The following is a 14,805-nucleotide window of genomic DNA, read 5'->3' on the forward strand; positions in this document are numbered from 1 at the left end:
CCCTGAGAGCCCCCAGAGACCCACTCCCCCACCCCCTGCCTCCTGGTCACATTCACCAGCCCTGCTGGGAGGCGACTGTGTCTGCTGGGCTGAGCCAGCAGCGCAGCCAGGGCTGGTCCCGGGGCAGGGAATCGCTCTGGCCCCTCAGGAGTGGCGCAATCATCCAGGCCAGGGACTGCCCCGGCCAGGGCTCCCTCAGGACCCACTTGCCTGGAGGGGCCCAGCCAGCCCCCCCCCCCCACTGTCCCCTCCTTCCCCCTCCGACTGCCCGAGACTGGCCAGGCTTCTGTACCAGTCCCAGGAGGATCAGCTCCGAGGAGACAGGTGGGGTCCCAGGGGCGGTGGGAAGGAGAGACTGCCCGGAGCCGGAGGTGCACTGGAGTCCGGCCAGGGGGCAGAGAGGAGTCCGTGGCGGGCAGGCCAAGAGGAGCAAGTGAGAGTGTGTGGAGGGGAACAACGGGCTGGCAGGGTCTTGGGGCACAGTGCAAGCGGAGCAGGCCGGGGCCCCTTCTGAGCATGGGCCCGGCTCCATGGCACCACTGGCACCATTGTAAACCCAGTACCGTCTGTTGGCTGAGAAGCACAAAACACCAGTCCAGAGATACAGCAGCTTTCCTGGTGCTGCTGGCTTGCAGGGACTAGGAACAGACCAGGCTAGGAGGTGAAGTAGGGTGCCTGCTCTCTCACAGATACTGAAGACTCTTTGCAGTGTTTCTGAGTGGGCTGGGGCCTAAAGGGCCTAGTATACTAAGAAGTTAAAATTTCAGTGGCCTTGAATAGCAGCTGGGAACGAAATGCCATTTGTAGCATGATTATTAATACATATACATGCCATCAATCAGCCTTGCAAAACTATCATGAAATGTACCAGGCTAATCCTGTGAACAAACATTTGTATTGTACTGCTTCCCCAACACCGCCCCCCCAACCCGATAAAACTGCTTCCCCCAGGGTAACATTTTTTCAAGACTGATTCTTAGCTGGTGCACTGAGAGATGATACAGAGTTAGATTTGTACACGTGTCAAACGTAATGTTTTAAACTTCAGTTGTTTTTGAACTTGTTGTGAGTTAAAAAAAAGTTTGAATAATTTTTTAAATAATGCAAAAAAGACGTATTTCTTTTCCTGCTCGCTTTCATTCCAAAGTGGCTGGAAAGATTTTCCCTCAGACTTTCCAATGTACTTGCTCATGACCTGAGATCAAATGTAACATGCCAGTTGTGTTGCCTTCTAGTGGCTGAGCCACATAAAAGGATAAAAGCCTACTACTGCACCAGCAAAAGAAGTTGCACCTGTACTGCAAGGGGTGATAATGCATGCTTGCAGAGCTGAAAATCCTAGGTTGGTGATCTGTGACTGGGGCTGTTACTCAAATGTGGGAAATTACAATAAAAACAAAATATTTTTTTCAGAATGCAATGAGCAACTGCAGAGAGGTTTCAAATAAAACTTCCCTTGCAAGCCTAACTATACAATATCACTCACGACATCGGATACCTGCAATCTATGCCTGTGCACGCACATTTTGTTTCACGTACTGAAAAAAAAAGGGCTGAGTATATATTGGATTACACCCACATAGCAATTGCCCTACTTCATCTCTACACCTACCTACCAAAGATTGCCCTGTAAATAAACACAGTCACGAACATAGATATAAGCACCTTTTCTCCTGCAGGAGTTTCCTAACTATAGCGAGTAATAATCTGAAATGCAGCCACCTCTGGAATGGAACTTAAGAGTCACACAACAACAGTGAAGGTCAGGAAGTGAAGGATAATGTATCTCATTGAAACTGCATCAGAAACTGAAGGAAGGACACTAATGAAATGTAAGGATTATAATTTGCCCAGGACACTGGGTTTAACATCAGTGTAAAGTGCCAGGCGATCTTTAATGACATGGGATACAGAATATAGTTTTAGACCTCTTCCGAAAGCTCAGTGCAGAGGCTGGGGTTACCTAACCAAAAATACTATTTCTTGCAGGACCTGGAGTTTCCACGGAGTCTCCCATCTATTTAACACAACCCAGCTTAGTTTGTGAGGTCCCAGGCCAAGGTGGCCAGGCCTCTCAGGAATAACAGCATGTTCCCACTCTCATGTGCAGCCTCCATCCGCCTGAATTTAGGCAGCCTTGCTGCTGAACTGGCTCCTTCCTCTGCTCCCGCACACTCACCACTGCTGACAGTGCAATGAATTCCTTCCTTTCATCCTTAATACATCTGACAAGCTGAGGCACTTGGGTTAATGAATCTCTGGTAAACACAACACCAGCTGCTTTCAAGCCACACATAAAGGGGAAAGGAATCTAGGAAGGGAGGGATGAACAGGGGCTCCCTGAGATTTATACAAGGGCAAATTGGCCAAAAAGCAGTGATCATTTGAACCCAGTGGCTGGAGAAGGCAATTGCTGTCTAAAGGAAAATCTACGCTGCTCCAATACCACGGACTGGACGGTGACCTTGAGCGTGGTGGGTCAGCTCAGTGGCTCTGGCACATTCCTGCGTGTGTGGTGAATGGGCCAGATGCTGCAGTAGAGCAGGGACGTAGGGGTCACAGGTTTCCCTTTTTAGAATCAGTCCATTCTCACCTATGTCTGTTCAGGGATAGTTCTTGCTCAAGACCTTGATCCCTCTCCTCCACCTCCCCTGCCAGCTCTGCAGGATGCCTCCCGCTGTTCCTCTTCAGGGGAACGTTATCACAAGAGCTCACCCACATCCCCCCAAAATGTCAAAAGGTGCAAATTCATGACCTGCCTCCTCCCCACCCCCACATCGAGAAGGAAATATGGGCTCTCATGGCTAGCTCTTTTGGAAGGGAACATACTCCACCCCACTCCAAGGCCTGCTGCAACATGAGAGGGAACTTTTGCAGCTGACCCAAATCATTAGACAGCACTAGGCCCCTGCACTGCCTGGGGAGAGCACCAACTCTCCTCCAAGGATTAAGATCAGACCCCCTGGAAAGCATATAAGGAGGAAAGAAAGCTGCTTCCTGGAGAGACCACATTCCAGGGCATAGAATTGAAGGAGACTTTCTAAAAAGCTGGGGGCTGGTTGGTTGCATTCCCTGGGGTCTGCTGGCAGTGGGGAGAGGTTACTCTGCAAGGGCCCCACTGCAATACCTGGCCAATGGCAATGGTACCATGTTCCCTTGCTAAATGTTCACTGCAACAAAGATCTTGGCTCAGGAGATGGAGGGACTAAGCAGATGAAGAGGGCAGAGTCCTCAGTCCTGGAGAGCAGGAAAACCATCAGTTAGCCATAGAGGGAATGGAGTTTTGGAACCCCGTGGCTGGACCCTTTGATATCTTTTGGGAAGTCCTCTGTGAAGGATCTCCTCAACCCAACACCCTTTTTTTGGGCTGAGGATGACTGGATGGGACTCCCTTTGGAGCCCATCAGCACACATCCTACGCTGGCCACAAGGGTCACTGCAGAATGACTCAAGATGTCATCTCCTAGAGGCCTGAGGAGTGAGCAGTTGGATCCAGCACTGGAGGATGGGTCTCTTGGACAGTAAGGTAGTGCACTGAACACAGGCCTCCCCACTGGGCGGTGAGGGGGAAGCCAGGCCTCAGGCATTTTGGGAAGCCAAGCACTGCAGAAGGCTTTGGGCAGGTGATACTTTGAGTTGATTTAGTGACATGCTATTGTCCAGAGAAGCCTAAATTTATGATAAAGTCATCAGAGAGGGTGGGGTGGGGACACGTGTGCTGTTGACTCTACACCTGAGACAGGTCAGTGTACCTCTGCTGTGCCCTGGGAGTAACATGCAGACTGGGTGTGCCTCAGAGGAAAGCATGTCACCTCACTGAATCTCCCCAGCACGCACTGATGCACTCCCCCTGAGAGCCATCCACACAGGTACAGCTAACATTATTCTTTGGAGGGAGGGATGAGACCAAGATAGGCCTAGAGCTGTTTCCAGCCACAACAAGGTCAGCATGGCTCCTACTTGGCTAGCCTATGGGAGACCTTGCTCCTGAGTTCACATGGTACAGCAGATGCCTACCCACCACGTCATCCCCAGGCTAAAGCCATGGCTGCTGTAGGGAGCAGGATGGATCTGGCTGGAACAGGGTCAGAGCCAAGAGGCAACTCTCCTGAGACATTGGCTTTATTCCTTCATGGTGGCAGCATGAACTCCATGACGAAGAAATCCCAACTTTCTCCCTACCTGCACCCTCTTCCCCAGCAGCCAACAGAAGTGAAAACCAGAACGATCCCCTCTTTGGGATCCAGCCACCTGCTCTGCCCAGTTACCCAGGAGCTTTAGTGCCCATTCCATCCCCTGGCTCCTCTGTTACTCCGGCGAAGGGAACACAGCTGGGGAACCACAAGTCCTGGGAGCTCAAGGCAGCAGCTGCAATTTCAGATCCATTCAGTGGGCACAAGGGTTGGAGACTAGGAGAGGCCTGTGGTTTGGGGTGGGGGGATGTAAAGGGTGCAAATCCATGCCCCTCCCCACAGTCTGAAAGGAAATAGGAGCTTGGGGGCGAGGAAGGCTAACAATGGAATGAAGAAAGAAATAAGTTAGTTAACCAAAAAAAGCTGAGAGGAGATCCTGGCCCCAAGGCTGCTGCAGCTCCACTCCAATGTCCACTGACTGACAAGTGCTGTCCGCATGTCACCACCCTGCCACCTGCAGCTTTTGTTTGCAGCCTCGGCTCCATCATCAGAGTTTGTGCACCCAGCAGTGGGAAGTGAGAGATGCAGAGAGAGAAGCACCTGGGAGCATTCGGTGGCTGGTCCTGCAATTGGATCGACCCAGGGTTTTTCCACCACTCAGTACAATCCAGATGATGGGTCCACTCCGCTGTTGTCTTCTTTGGGTTGGAGTCGGGGCGGGAGGACACAGAGAGTGGGGGAGTGCGGTGTGGATTAAAGCAAATCACACATAGACAGTTGAATACACGGAAGTCTGGAAGATGCAGATGGAGACACTGAAGCACATGCAGCATGGAGCGAGAGGCTATGGCCAACCAGCACTCGGGAGGTGAGCTGCCCCACATGGAGGCAGGTGGGATGTTACCGTAGGGGCACTGCAGCTGGTACACGGTAGCCAGAGCCAGAAGGATAAAGGTGGAACACAGAGAGCCAAAAGGGGAGCGCTGCGGTACACCGTCTCCTAAGCTGTGGGCTCTGCAGTAAAGAAGGTAACAGTTCTGGTAGAAATTTGTGCTTTAATATATATATATATATATATATATATTGTTTAAAACAAAGTTCCCACTTCCCTGAGGAAGTCCTGTCCAATGTTCCCAAGGAAACACGGGGAGGGGGAGTTTCCTCCTTCATTCGTTCTTTACATTTTTGTCATTCCCATTTTTCTTCATTCCTTCTTGTGTGATTGTTTTCTTCCTTCCTTCCTTCCTCTCTCTCTCTCTCTCTCTCTCATTTTCTGTTTTTATTTATTTATTTATTTTTAGACATTATGACTTTCTTGAGGAATCCACCAGGTCCTGAGCAGATCCCTTTGCGTGGTCATGCTTGTCAGTCTTTGGTAACGTATGGACACTTTGGTGTGCCAGTGAGGAGGGGGAGGAAGAGGAGCAGAGGTGGCTGAGTAGGAAAGGAGCAGGAATGTCTTGGCCAGAAGACCGGAGCACTTGCTTGCCATCATCTGAGCAGCACGTAAAGGAAAAAAGTCAGTGGCCCACCGAGAGAAGACCTGTGCAGGGTTGGGACACTGTTCCCCGGAAGGGCGACTGCTGCAGGCCAGAGAGAGAGAGAGAGAGAGAGAGAGATTGGTTATGGAAACGAGACATACCCTGTAGAGCAAGTCAACCAATGTCAGTGCCAGCTGGCCCCACAGGAAACTGCAAGCTCAGCATACACTAGATACCTGCCATCCTACCCTCATTCTTTTCTTCTTGGGGATCCGGTTGAGACCGTAGCTGGGACTAAGCTCATAGGACACCAGCATTCACGCTCAGGGGCAGAAGTCAAGGAAAAAACAACGTCCCTCTTTCCCAGTGCAACGTGGCATCAAACTGGCTAGTATAGTACAGCCATGGCTGCACATCCTACAGCCAGCAGGGAAGGATCCCTCTTTAGAAACCTCTCATGTCAGGAAGATATTGGCAAACTGGAGAGGCTTAGAGAAGAGGACCACAAATGATCATGGGGCTAGAGGGGTTTATTTCTGAGTGAAGATGAAAGACTAAATCTTTCTTGCCTAAACAATGACTGAGGGTGATGTGAGATCCACCTACTTGTATGTGAAAGGTTCATTTTGTAAGTAACAAGAGAGATTGTTCAGAGTGGGATGGGCTGTATGGTGAAATAAAGCCAAGTAAAACATTGGCTGAATATCAGAACATATTTCCTGACCGTAAGATTCATTAGGCTGGGGAACTGTCTCCCCGGGGAAAAGGCACATTGCTAAGGACATTTTGAATGAGCCTGAACAAGCAACCCTGGCATATACTCTAGGGAACAGTCCTGCCTGGGCCTCAGAGGTGGACTAAATAGGCCCCAGTACAGCTACTTCTGTCCAATCTCGAAATTCTAGGATTCTCGGGTTAGCTGGACCCTCTGTTCTGGTGCAGTCTGTCCCTCATTGCAGGACTTGAGCCTTAAAGGCTCAAAGAAGATCTGCCCCCTCTCCAAGGCTGCTCACATAACTAGTGTTAACCAGCTCCACTGGTACAAGATCTGTGATACTTCATAAGCCTCTCCAGAAATAGTGATCTTGAAACTGCCCAATACCCTGGCCAAAACCTTGGCATATTAATACAGAGTTCAGTGCCCAGTTGCAGGCTTCTGACCAGCTAGCAGGTCCAGCAACACCATCCATATGGATTCTGCATCATTCTTTAAGGTCACGTTGACCCTGGGCTGTTACTTGCCAGTTCAGGGGTTAGAGATTCTGGAGCAACCCAACAGCAATGTCAAGTTGACCATGAGAGATCTCTGTCCTACCCTATCAGGCAGCTAAACCCTCCTCCCCTTTCCTGTTGGAAGGCTTTGCTTTAATAATGTGTCATCATACACTGAGCAGTAAACCAAATACTTCCCCATAAAACCCTCCACACCCTCCAACTCAACCCTCCCCCACAGACCCAACAGACATCCAACACCCACCCTACACACCACCCACCCAACACAATCCCCCACAGATCCAACCAACACCCAACAGCCACCCTACACACCACCCACCCAAAGCAACCTCCCCCACACCCAACCAACATCCAGTCACCCTACATGCCACCCATCCAACACAACCTTTCTGACACCCAACCAACACCTACCTTACACACTGTCCACCCAACACAAACACCCACACAGACCCAACTGACATCTAACACCCCTCCCAAAACCCACACAGATCTAGTTGATATCCAACTCCCCCCAACATACCAGACACCCAATTCTACATACCTCCCATTGCACTAGCATCCACTCAGACCCACTTAACATCCAACACCCACCCTACAAAAACCAACCAACATCCCCTCAACTCAAACACTCACACAGACCCCATTGACAACCAACACCTCCCCAGCACACACACCAAGCCACCCATGCCAAGCAACACTGACATAAAAACACCACAGCCACAAACATCCCACTAACACTCACTGAGCGACACACACTGGGTACTTATACTTACATGTGTTCCCTCTCTGTTCACTGATACATGCTCATATCAATGCATCAGATCCCCCCCATGCCCTTTCTTCCTTTAGCAGCCCCCCAGGTGCCCACTCACATGTATACTCAAGCCGGGTCACATACTCACCTTTATTTGGGCCAATCGGCTTCCTTGGGCAGTCTCCCGTTTTCAGAGTGACATCGTCAATGGCAATATCCCCCTCGTAGCTCGTGCCGCGCACGCCTTCAAAGATGATCTGCGGACGGAGACAATGAGCAGTGAGGGGGGCTGCCCCGAGACAGGGGAATGGCCTCACCGACGGGCCAGGCCCATGTATACAGAACAGGTAGGACACAGAGTGCCACATCCACAGTCACCAACTGCCCAGCAGAGGTGCCCTGACTGTGAGGGGGTCCCACCGCCAGCCCAGGGCCCCAGACTCCTATAGCCCACTGGTCACCCCCCGGAACAGTCTCCGTTCCCTACAGCAACATGGCTGCCCCCCTGGCTGAGCCCCCTGAGCGGGATTTGTTGCTCTCCCAGCCCTCTGGTCACTCCCCCACAGCCCCTGGGCTGTTCCCCATGGGGCCCTTCTCCCTCTCCAAGCCCCCGTCCCCCGGCTGCATCCGCGTGGGGTTCCTTGTGCTCATCACCTGACACGCCTGCACTGCGCAGAGGGTCCCTCTCCTAAGTGCCCCTGGGCAGGCCAGTGAGGGACCTAGTGTCACCAAAGCCCTGGGGTGGGAGTAAGTTGAACTGGGGCAGCCCCTGCTCCCCACAGATAGCAGACAGCGATTCCCACTCCACCTTTGGGGCATCTCCATTTGGGGGCTGTAGGGCTCCCCTCCCTATGCCCCCCACCCTGGTCAGGAATCCTGGAGAGACTGGCTGCTTCCTTCTCAGAGCCTGTCATTCATCAGCCTGAGCTCCCTCTTCTGTTCCCATGGTTACCAAACTCTGCCGGCAGCCCAGGGGCAGAGACTCAATCACTACCTGCTGGCGGCAGGGAGGACACAATTGGGGCCAGCTCTCACTCACTGTGCAGAGGGGTAAAACCCAGCTTCGGGCTCGTCCCCTCTTCTGCCCCCACCCACACTAGTCCTGCACGGCCACTATAATCCCTGCCCAGCTACCCTGGAGAGAGCACACACGCCCTGCTCACCCCTCAGCACAGAGCTGCACGCAGACTCACATAGTTACTCTCATGAGTAACTACATTCTTCTTTGTGATTTTATAGCACCCCAAAGTATAGGCCCTTCACGACTGTACAACAGATCAACGCACACAGACTCAGCACTCACAAGTAACCCTACAACACCAACCCAGCATGCAGGGCATTGCATTAAGCACCCTACAACAACTAATGGGTGAATGCCCCTGCACTCACAAGCCCCAAAAGAGTGCCAAGCCCAGTGCTCACAAGCAACCCTACAACAACAAACCAGTGTGCAGGGCTCCAGAGCTCACAACCCCATCCCCAACAACAAGCTCACAAGTGCTACAGTAACAGACCAGTGCGCACAGATCTGGCACTCACAAGCAACCCCGCAGTATCAGACCAGTTCCCAGGCCAGTGTTCAACCACAGATTGATAGTAACAAATCTGTGCTTGTGCATGATGGAATTGGGCAAGAGGTCTGCAGAGGCATGAAACTCCATTCTCTTCCCTCCCTGAAACTGGTTGTGACTTTTAACACACTCCCTCCCCACAACCCTGGGAGCGGGGGGAACTGCTCTGTGCCCTCCCCTGTTCCCTATTAGGGCTGTTCGGGTGATGGCTCTTCCTGGGCATAAAATGCATCTGGGATGGGGGGAAGGAGGGGAGGATCTTGTGCCTGCTTACCTGAAAGGGTCCTGGGGGGTTGATGGGGACGTGTGCTTGTTGCCACTCATTTCCTCTGTTCCCGCTGAGCGACCAGACTTGGGTGTCAATGGCCCGTTTGTTCCGCAAACGAACCAGAAGATTCAAGGAGCCTGCAAGAAAGAAACTGGACACTGGAGGCCTGGGTCAGGCTCCATCAGCTTGCAAGTGTCCCAGAGAGTCCTGCTGACATTAAGGACCCTTTGTCAGTGGCCCAACAGAGCTGCCCAATGATTTCAACAAGGGTCAGTTGCCTATACCTTTGAAAATCTGGGCCACAGAGACCATCCAGGGCAGGACTATGCTCCTAGAGCAAGAGGACAGAAGGGGATGGGAACCGGGGAGGTCTGTAGGACTTGAATAGAATCGTGGCATCTCCAGCCCCTGCACTGAAGGGCTGGGCTGAAGCCACTGCTGCTCCTGAAGGGCTGGGCTGCTGTGTTCTGACCTCGGTACTTCACTCTCAGAGGCATCAGGCACAGGGCAGGGAGGGAGCAGCCCCCTTCCATACAGCTCTGGTCACACTGCACCTAGGAGCATTTCATACGTGGCAGCCAAGTCTCAGAGGTAGGCTGGCACATAGCAGCTGATGTCTCGCTCTCTCTCTCTGGTTGTGGAAGGACCCCATCGGGGTGCTGCACTGTCAGAAAGCTATAGAGTTGGAGGATGTTCAGGGATGTGTAATAAAGATGATGAAACGTTTAGACTTGGAGTGGCTGACTCAGAAGGAAAGGTTAAAAGCATGAAATATCTGTAACTTGGCTAACACATCACTACAGGCACAGTGACACTGTAGCCGGGAGCAAGCCTCCCAGCCCAGGTAGACAGACATGCACTAGCTTAGCTTGAGCTAGTGCGCTAAAAATAGCAGCATACATGTTGCAGCTCCAGCAAAGACGTGAGCTACCCACCTGAGCTCAGACCCAGGGGTTGGGTGAGCCGGGGAGACTCAGCCGCAACTACAATGCTGCTGTTTTTAGCAAAATAGTGCAAATCTGTCTACTTAGGCTGGGAGGCTAGTTCCCAGGTGCAGTGTAGACATACACTAAGGGGGAAGGGAGAGAGATTGCCTAGAAATGGCCAAAGAGTGTCAGCATGAATGGGGAAGAGGGATTGGTCAGGGAGGTCCGAGGGACTGGTAGTAGGAGTTATGGGATTATAACAAGCTGAACATCAAGAAAAAGTTCCCAACATGGTGAGACACAAGACTGTGGAACAATCTCCAAAGAGAAGGAAAGGAAACCCCCATGTCTGGTGTTATTCAAACATCACCTTGGGTTTAAGCCAGGACTGGTGAGGAGGCAGGATGGATCAGCTGATCTAAACATTCCATCTCTGATTCCTAGGAGGAAATTTGAACAAGTCAGGGGAAAAAAAAAATCCTTCGAATGGTAAGAGCAGATTCTTTCCCTGGAGGCGCCCATTTTGCACTTGGATTGACACCACGAGCCGAGGTGACATGTGACCCAGCACATCGCTCTCTGGAGAGGTCAGCTGGCATTGCGTGACCTTGGGAAGACTGAGATAAGTGAATCGAGGCTCTCCTCCGTGGAAACACAGAGACTGGAATGAGGAAAGTCACTGTGCGTGTCTCTAGCAAAAGACAGCTTTGAGCCACAGGTGTCCTTATGTCCTCCCTGCCCACTGGCCTCAGAAACTCCCAGTGAAGGAATGTCTGATTGAAGAAGAATGAAGCCTAAATCTCATTGAGGCTGTAGGGTGAATTGATGGTCCAAGAAGGAACTAAATAGTCTCATTGACATTGATCTATGGGGTTATGTTGAGCACAGCTAATTACAGCCACTAGAGCTGGGAAGGTGAGAGGTGCAGAGAGAGGAAAGAATTTGCATGAAGCTGCCAGCGAGTCAGGATTAAAAACAGCCACCCTCTATTCTAACCTCATTCAGTGACTGACGCTAGGATCTGCCATGTAAGAGCCTGGCTGAACAGCCACTGGTGGGACAAATTGTTCAGTAAATGGATTTTGGTGCCCTAGGAAAAAAGAGAAGGCAAAATGGAAAGGGACTAAAAGGAGCACTGGAATGTGAATTGGTGCCAACTAAGCACTGTCTGTGAACTCCTGGTCGAAGCCCAAACCAATCCTGAGCACACTCCTGACTGTCAACTCCAAGCCTCTGCTCTGCAGTAACAAGGGAAAAGGAGCAAGGCTATTACCTTTTGCCCAACAAAGATCTCCAGTAATAAAAATAATACTAATAAAATAAATAAATAAAATAATAATAATTAATATGCACTTCCCAGATGAGGATCTCGGAACATTTTACAAACATCTGTGAAGCCTCACAACTCCCCTGTGAGATGGGTCAGTATCACTAGCCCTAGTCTACAGAGGAGGAAACTGAGTCACAGAGAAGCTAAGTCACTTGCCCAATATTATATTACAAATCAGTGTTAGAGCTGCGAAGAGAACCAAAGTCTGCTGACTCCCAGCCCTGTGCTCTAATTACTAACCCACGCTGCCTCCCTGAGCGTGCCTGGAAAGACATTCCCCTCGCCGGTCTCAGTGACTATGGCCTTCTGCTCGCTACTCTGATGGATTCATAGGGCCATGTTCAGACATGGCAAAAAGAGTGCAAGCCCTTTGAAATCAACAGGGTTGCAGCTACTTACGCCAGTTCTTGATCTGGCTCAGAGTCATAGAAATGAAAGATTTGGAAGATTTATGAGGCCTTTGAGTCCATTTCTTCACTCAGTCAGTGCTGGTTTGTTTCCTAGAATGCTCTCAAGGTCCAGCCTATCTTAAATGCCTCATGACGGGAGTACCTCCTCTTGGCAACAAACCCTTGGCTCTGGCCTCCAGATAGGACTATCTGGTATTGTTGGTCCTGGGCTATAAAAAGCTGAGATATTCCCAGCTTCCATTCTAGTGTAACAGCTGGGAATACTTAGCTGGGAAGACAGGTGGCGTGGTGGAGCTCCACTGAGATGACAGTGGTGCCTCCTGCTCCACCCCACCCCTCGTCTTCTGATGGGGCAGCCGGGGTGGCATGACACACACAGACGCCCTCTGCTGGGATTGTGGGGGACTGAAGGTTCTTTCTTCCTAGACCAGACCCCAGCTTACTTGAAGAGATGGAACAACAGGCTGAGAAGGTAAATCCCAGACAGCCTGAAGATCAGCAAAGGCAGGTCTGCTCCATCCCACCCCAGCAGATGGGCTGTGAACATATGTGGCCCACTGCCAACAACCTTCTGCCTAGCAGAAGGTTTTGTGTGTATGGGGGTGAGGAAGGCACCAGGAGAGGGCCCTGTGTCATGAGCCACGCTGATCCTGCCCAGAGTGCTGGATGTGATCAATGGAGCCCATGGCACACGGCCTCATGCTTTCCAGGATATTTCTCTGAAAACAAACTCTGCGAGCAGGACCCAGCTGAAATCCACAAAGTCCTGACCAGTGACCACGTGCAGCTCTGGTGACTAGGCACCTCTGTGTAACAGGACACTTCTCTCATCCCTTCTAATCCTCCTTACTCCCTGCATAATTTTCAACCCCCTGATAAATACTTCAGATGGGTTCAGGTCAAGCCAAACACCTTACGCTTGTAAGGGGACCAAATGTTCTTCTCCTAGAACAGAGGCTGCATGTCCAACCAGTTGTTTATAAAGGCTGCCTAACAGCTCTAGGTGGGCATTCCTCAGTAGCAGACACTGTACAGTTCCTGGGATAAGGAAGGATACTCTGGTGGTTACAGCACAGGCCAGGGAATCAGGACTCCTGGGTTCCATTCCCAGCTCTATCCCTCTATGACTTGCTGTGAGATCTTGAGCAAGTTACTCCCTCTTGCTCTGTGCTTTAGTTTTCCCCATCTGTGAAATGGGGATAATGCTATTAACTCACTTCACAGAGCAGGATTATGAGGATTAATTAATACTTTGCAAATGCTTTGTGATCCTTGGGTGGAAGATGCCAGTGAGTGGGAGAGTAGTAATTATACTGACTTTCCAATGGCTCCACGTAGGAGAAAAATCTAACTGGGAGATGCCTCCAGTCCTCAGCTCACAGGCACCAGAGATGGGCAAGGCCTGTTCTGTTCATTCCCTGGGGGCCAGTGCAGGATGGCTGCCTGCAGTTAGGGCAGGACAGGAAACATTTTTCCTAGCTTATGAGAATGTTTGAAATTTTCCCATCTGAAATTGGGTGCAAAGTTGAAATCTCGAAAATTTTCACAAACAGAAAATCTAAAAAAAAAAAAAAAAGATTCGAGTCAATCGAAATGTTTCAATAATTTTGAAAGGATGTTTCAATTTTGACATTTTTCCTTTTATTAAAAAAGTGTAGATTTACTAATATTTCCCAACAAAAAGTTGCTTCAAACTCAAAACCCCCAAACCTTCTGGTTCAACAAGCTCAAACTTATTTTTGTTACCAAAACTGTGTTGAGTCGAGTGCTTCGCGGACTCTGATCCTGGTTCACAAAGTGTGTTGGTCTTGCCAAATCAGCATTTTTCAGCAAAAAACGTTTTGCCAAAAAAATTCCCGACCATCTGTACTTGCAATCTAGCCACCAACCTAGTTTGATTTTACCGTGATGTAGTTTCTCATTTAGAAATCCACATTCTTACTGGTAGTTTTGTTGCCTCTTTTCATTCCCCCACCTCCTCCCCATCTGTTTGACCTTTCCTCAAAACACCTGCTAGTGATACACAGATAAGGGGAGGCCAGGTGTCTGTTGCTAGAACATCGCAGCAGGTCGGAGCCCATAGTGACAGAGAGATACAGAGGAAATCCCTGGGCACTGCCAGTCTCATTGGTATCTCCCTCCAATGGGGCGATCTTGGTATTTTATTTGTTATCTGTATTATTTCATCTTTTCTAATCAGAGGGGAAAATAAAGACCTGTAATAAATGAGGGGGAATCAATTACTGTGTGAGTAAGCTGTGCCTTCTGCTGGCTCCTTTTAGCCCAGAGCTGGCATTTCAGAAGAGTGGCGTGTACACAAAAGAGCACCATCTGGGATGACAGATACAGTAACCCAAGGGGATGCTGCTAAATGTTACCTGCTTGCAGGATGAAAAGGTCTTATTTCAGTTGCCATGGGATAGAAACTTCACTCTGTCGGAACCGCGACAAAAGTCAGGAACAGCTGGCACGGGTGGGCCAATGAGCCAGGGAATGAGGGTGGGCACAGTACCTGAGGACAGGCTCAACCCCTGGGAAAAATGGCAGCTTAAGCAGCAGTGTGGCATTTTCCACAGCAGTTTTAGGCAACACAGAGCTGTACGGCGAGACTAACATACTAACCAAAGGGATAATAGATCTAAAAAGTATGGCTGGAAGGAAGGAAAGTAACTGAGAGATGAGGTCTAGCTAGGAAAAGG

General features: G+C 50.4%; 1 protein-coding gene across 7 annotated transcripts in view; it reads right to left on the minus strand.

Moving 5' to 3' along the window:
- Nucleotides 1-255: 255 nt before the first annotated feature.
- The window catches only part of MDGA1 (MAM domain containing glycosylphosphatidylinositol anchor 1), a 197,178-nt gene continuing 182,628 nt past the window's right edge, over nt 256-14,805 (minus strand). For all 7 annotated transcript variants that reach the window (XM_073338541.1, XM_073338545.1, XM_073338539.1 and 4 more), the window contains 3 exons: nt 9,447-9,577; nt 7,750-7,858; nt 256-5,716 (listed from right to left, as the gene is read on the minus strand). In XM_073338541.1, coding sequence (XP_073194642.1) covers nt 5,625-5,716; nt 7,750-7,858; nt 9,447-9,577 — 332 coding nt within the window. In that variant the 3' untranslated portion in view covers nt 256-5,624. The remainder of the gene's footprint in view (nt 5,717-7,749; nt 7,859-9,446; nt 9,578-14,805) is intronic.

This window comes from Lepidochelys kempii, chromosome 3 (assembly GCF_965140265.1).
Source record: "Lepidochelys kempii isolate rLepKem1 chromosome 3, rLepKem1.hap2, whole genome shotgun sequence".
Classification (NCBI taxonomy): domain Eukaryota; kingdom Metazoa; phylum Chordata; order Testudines; family Cheloniidae; genus Lepidochelys; species Lepidochelys kempii.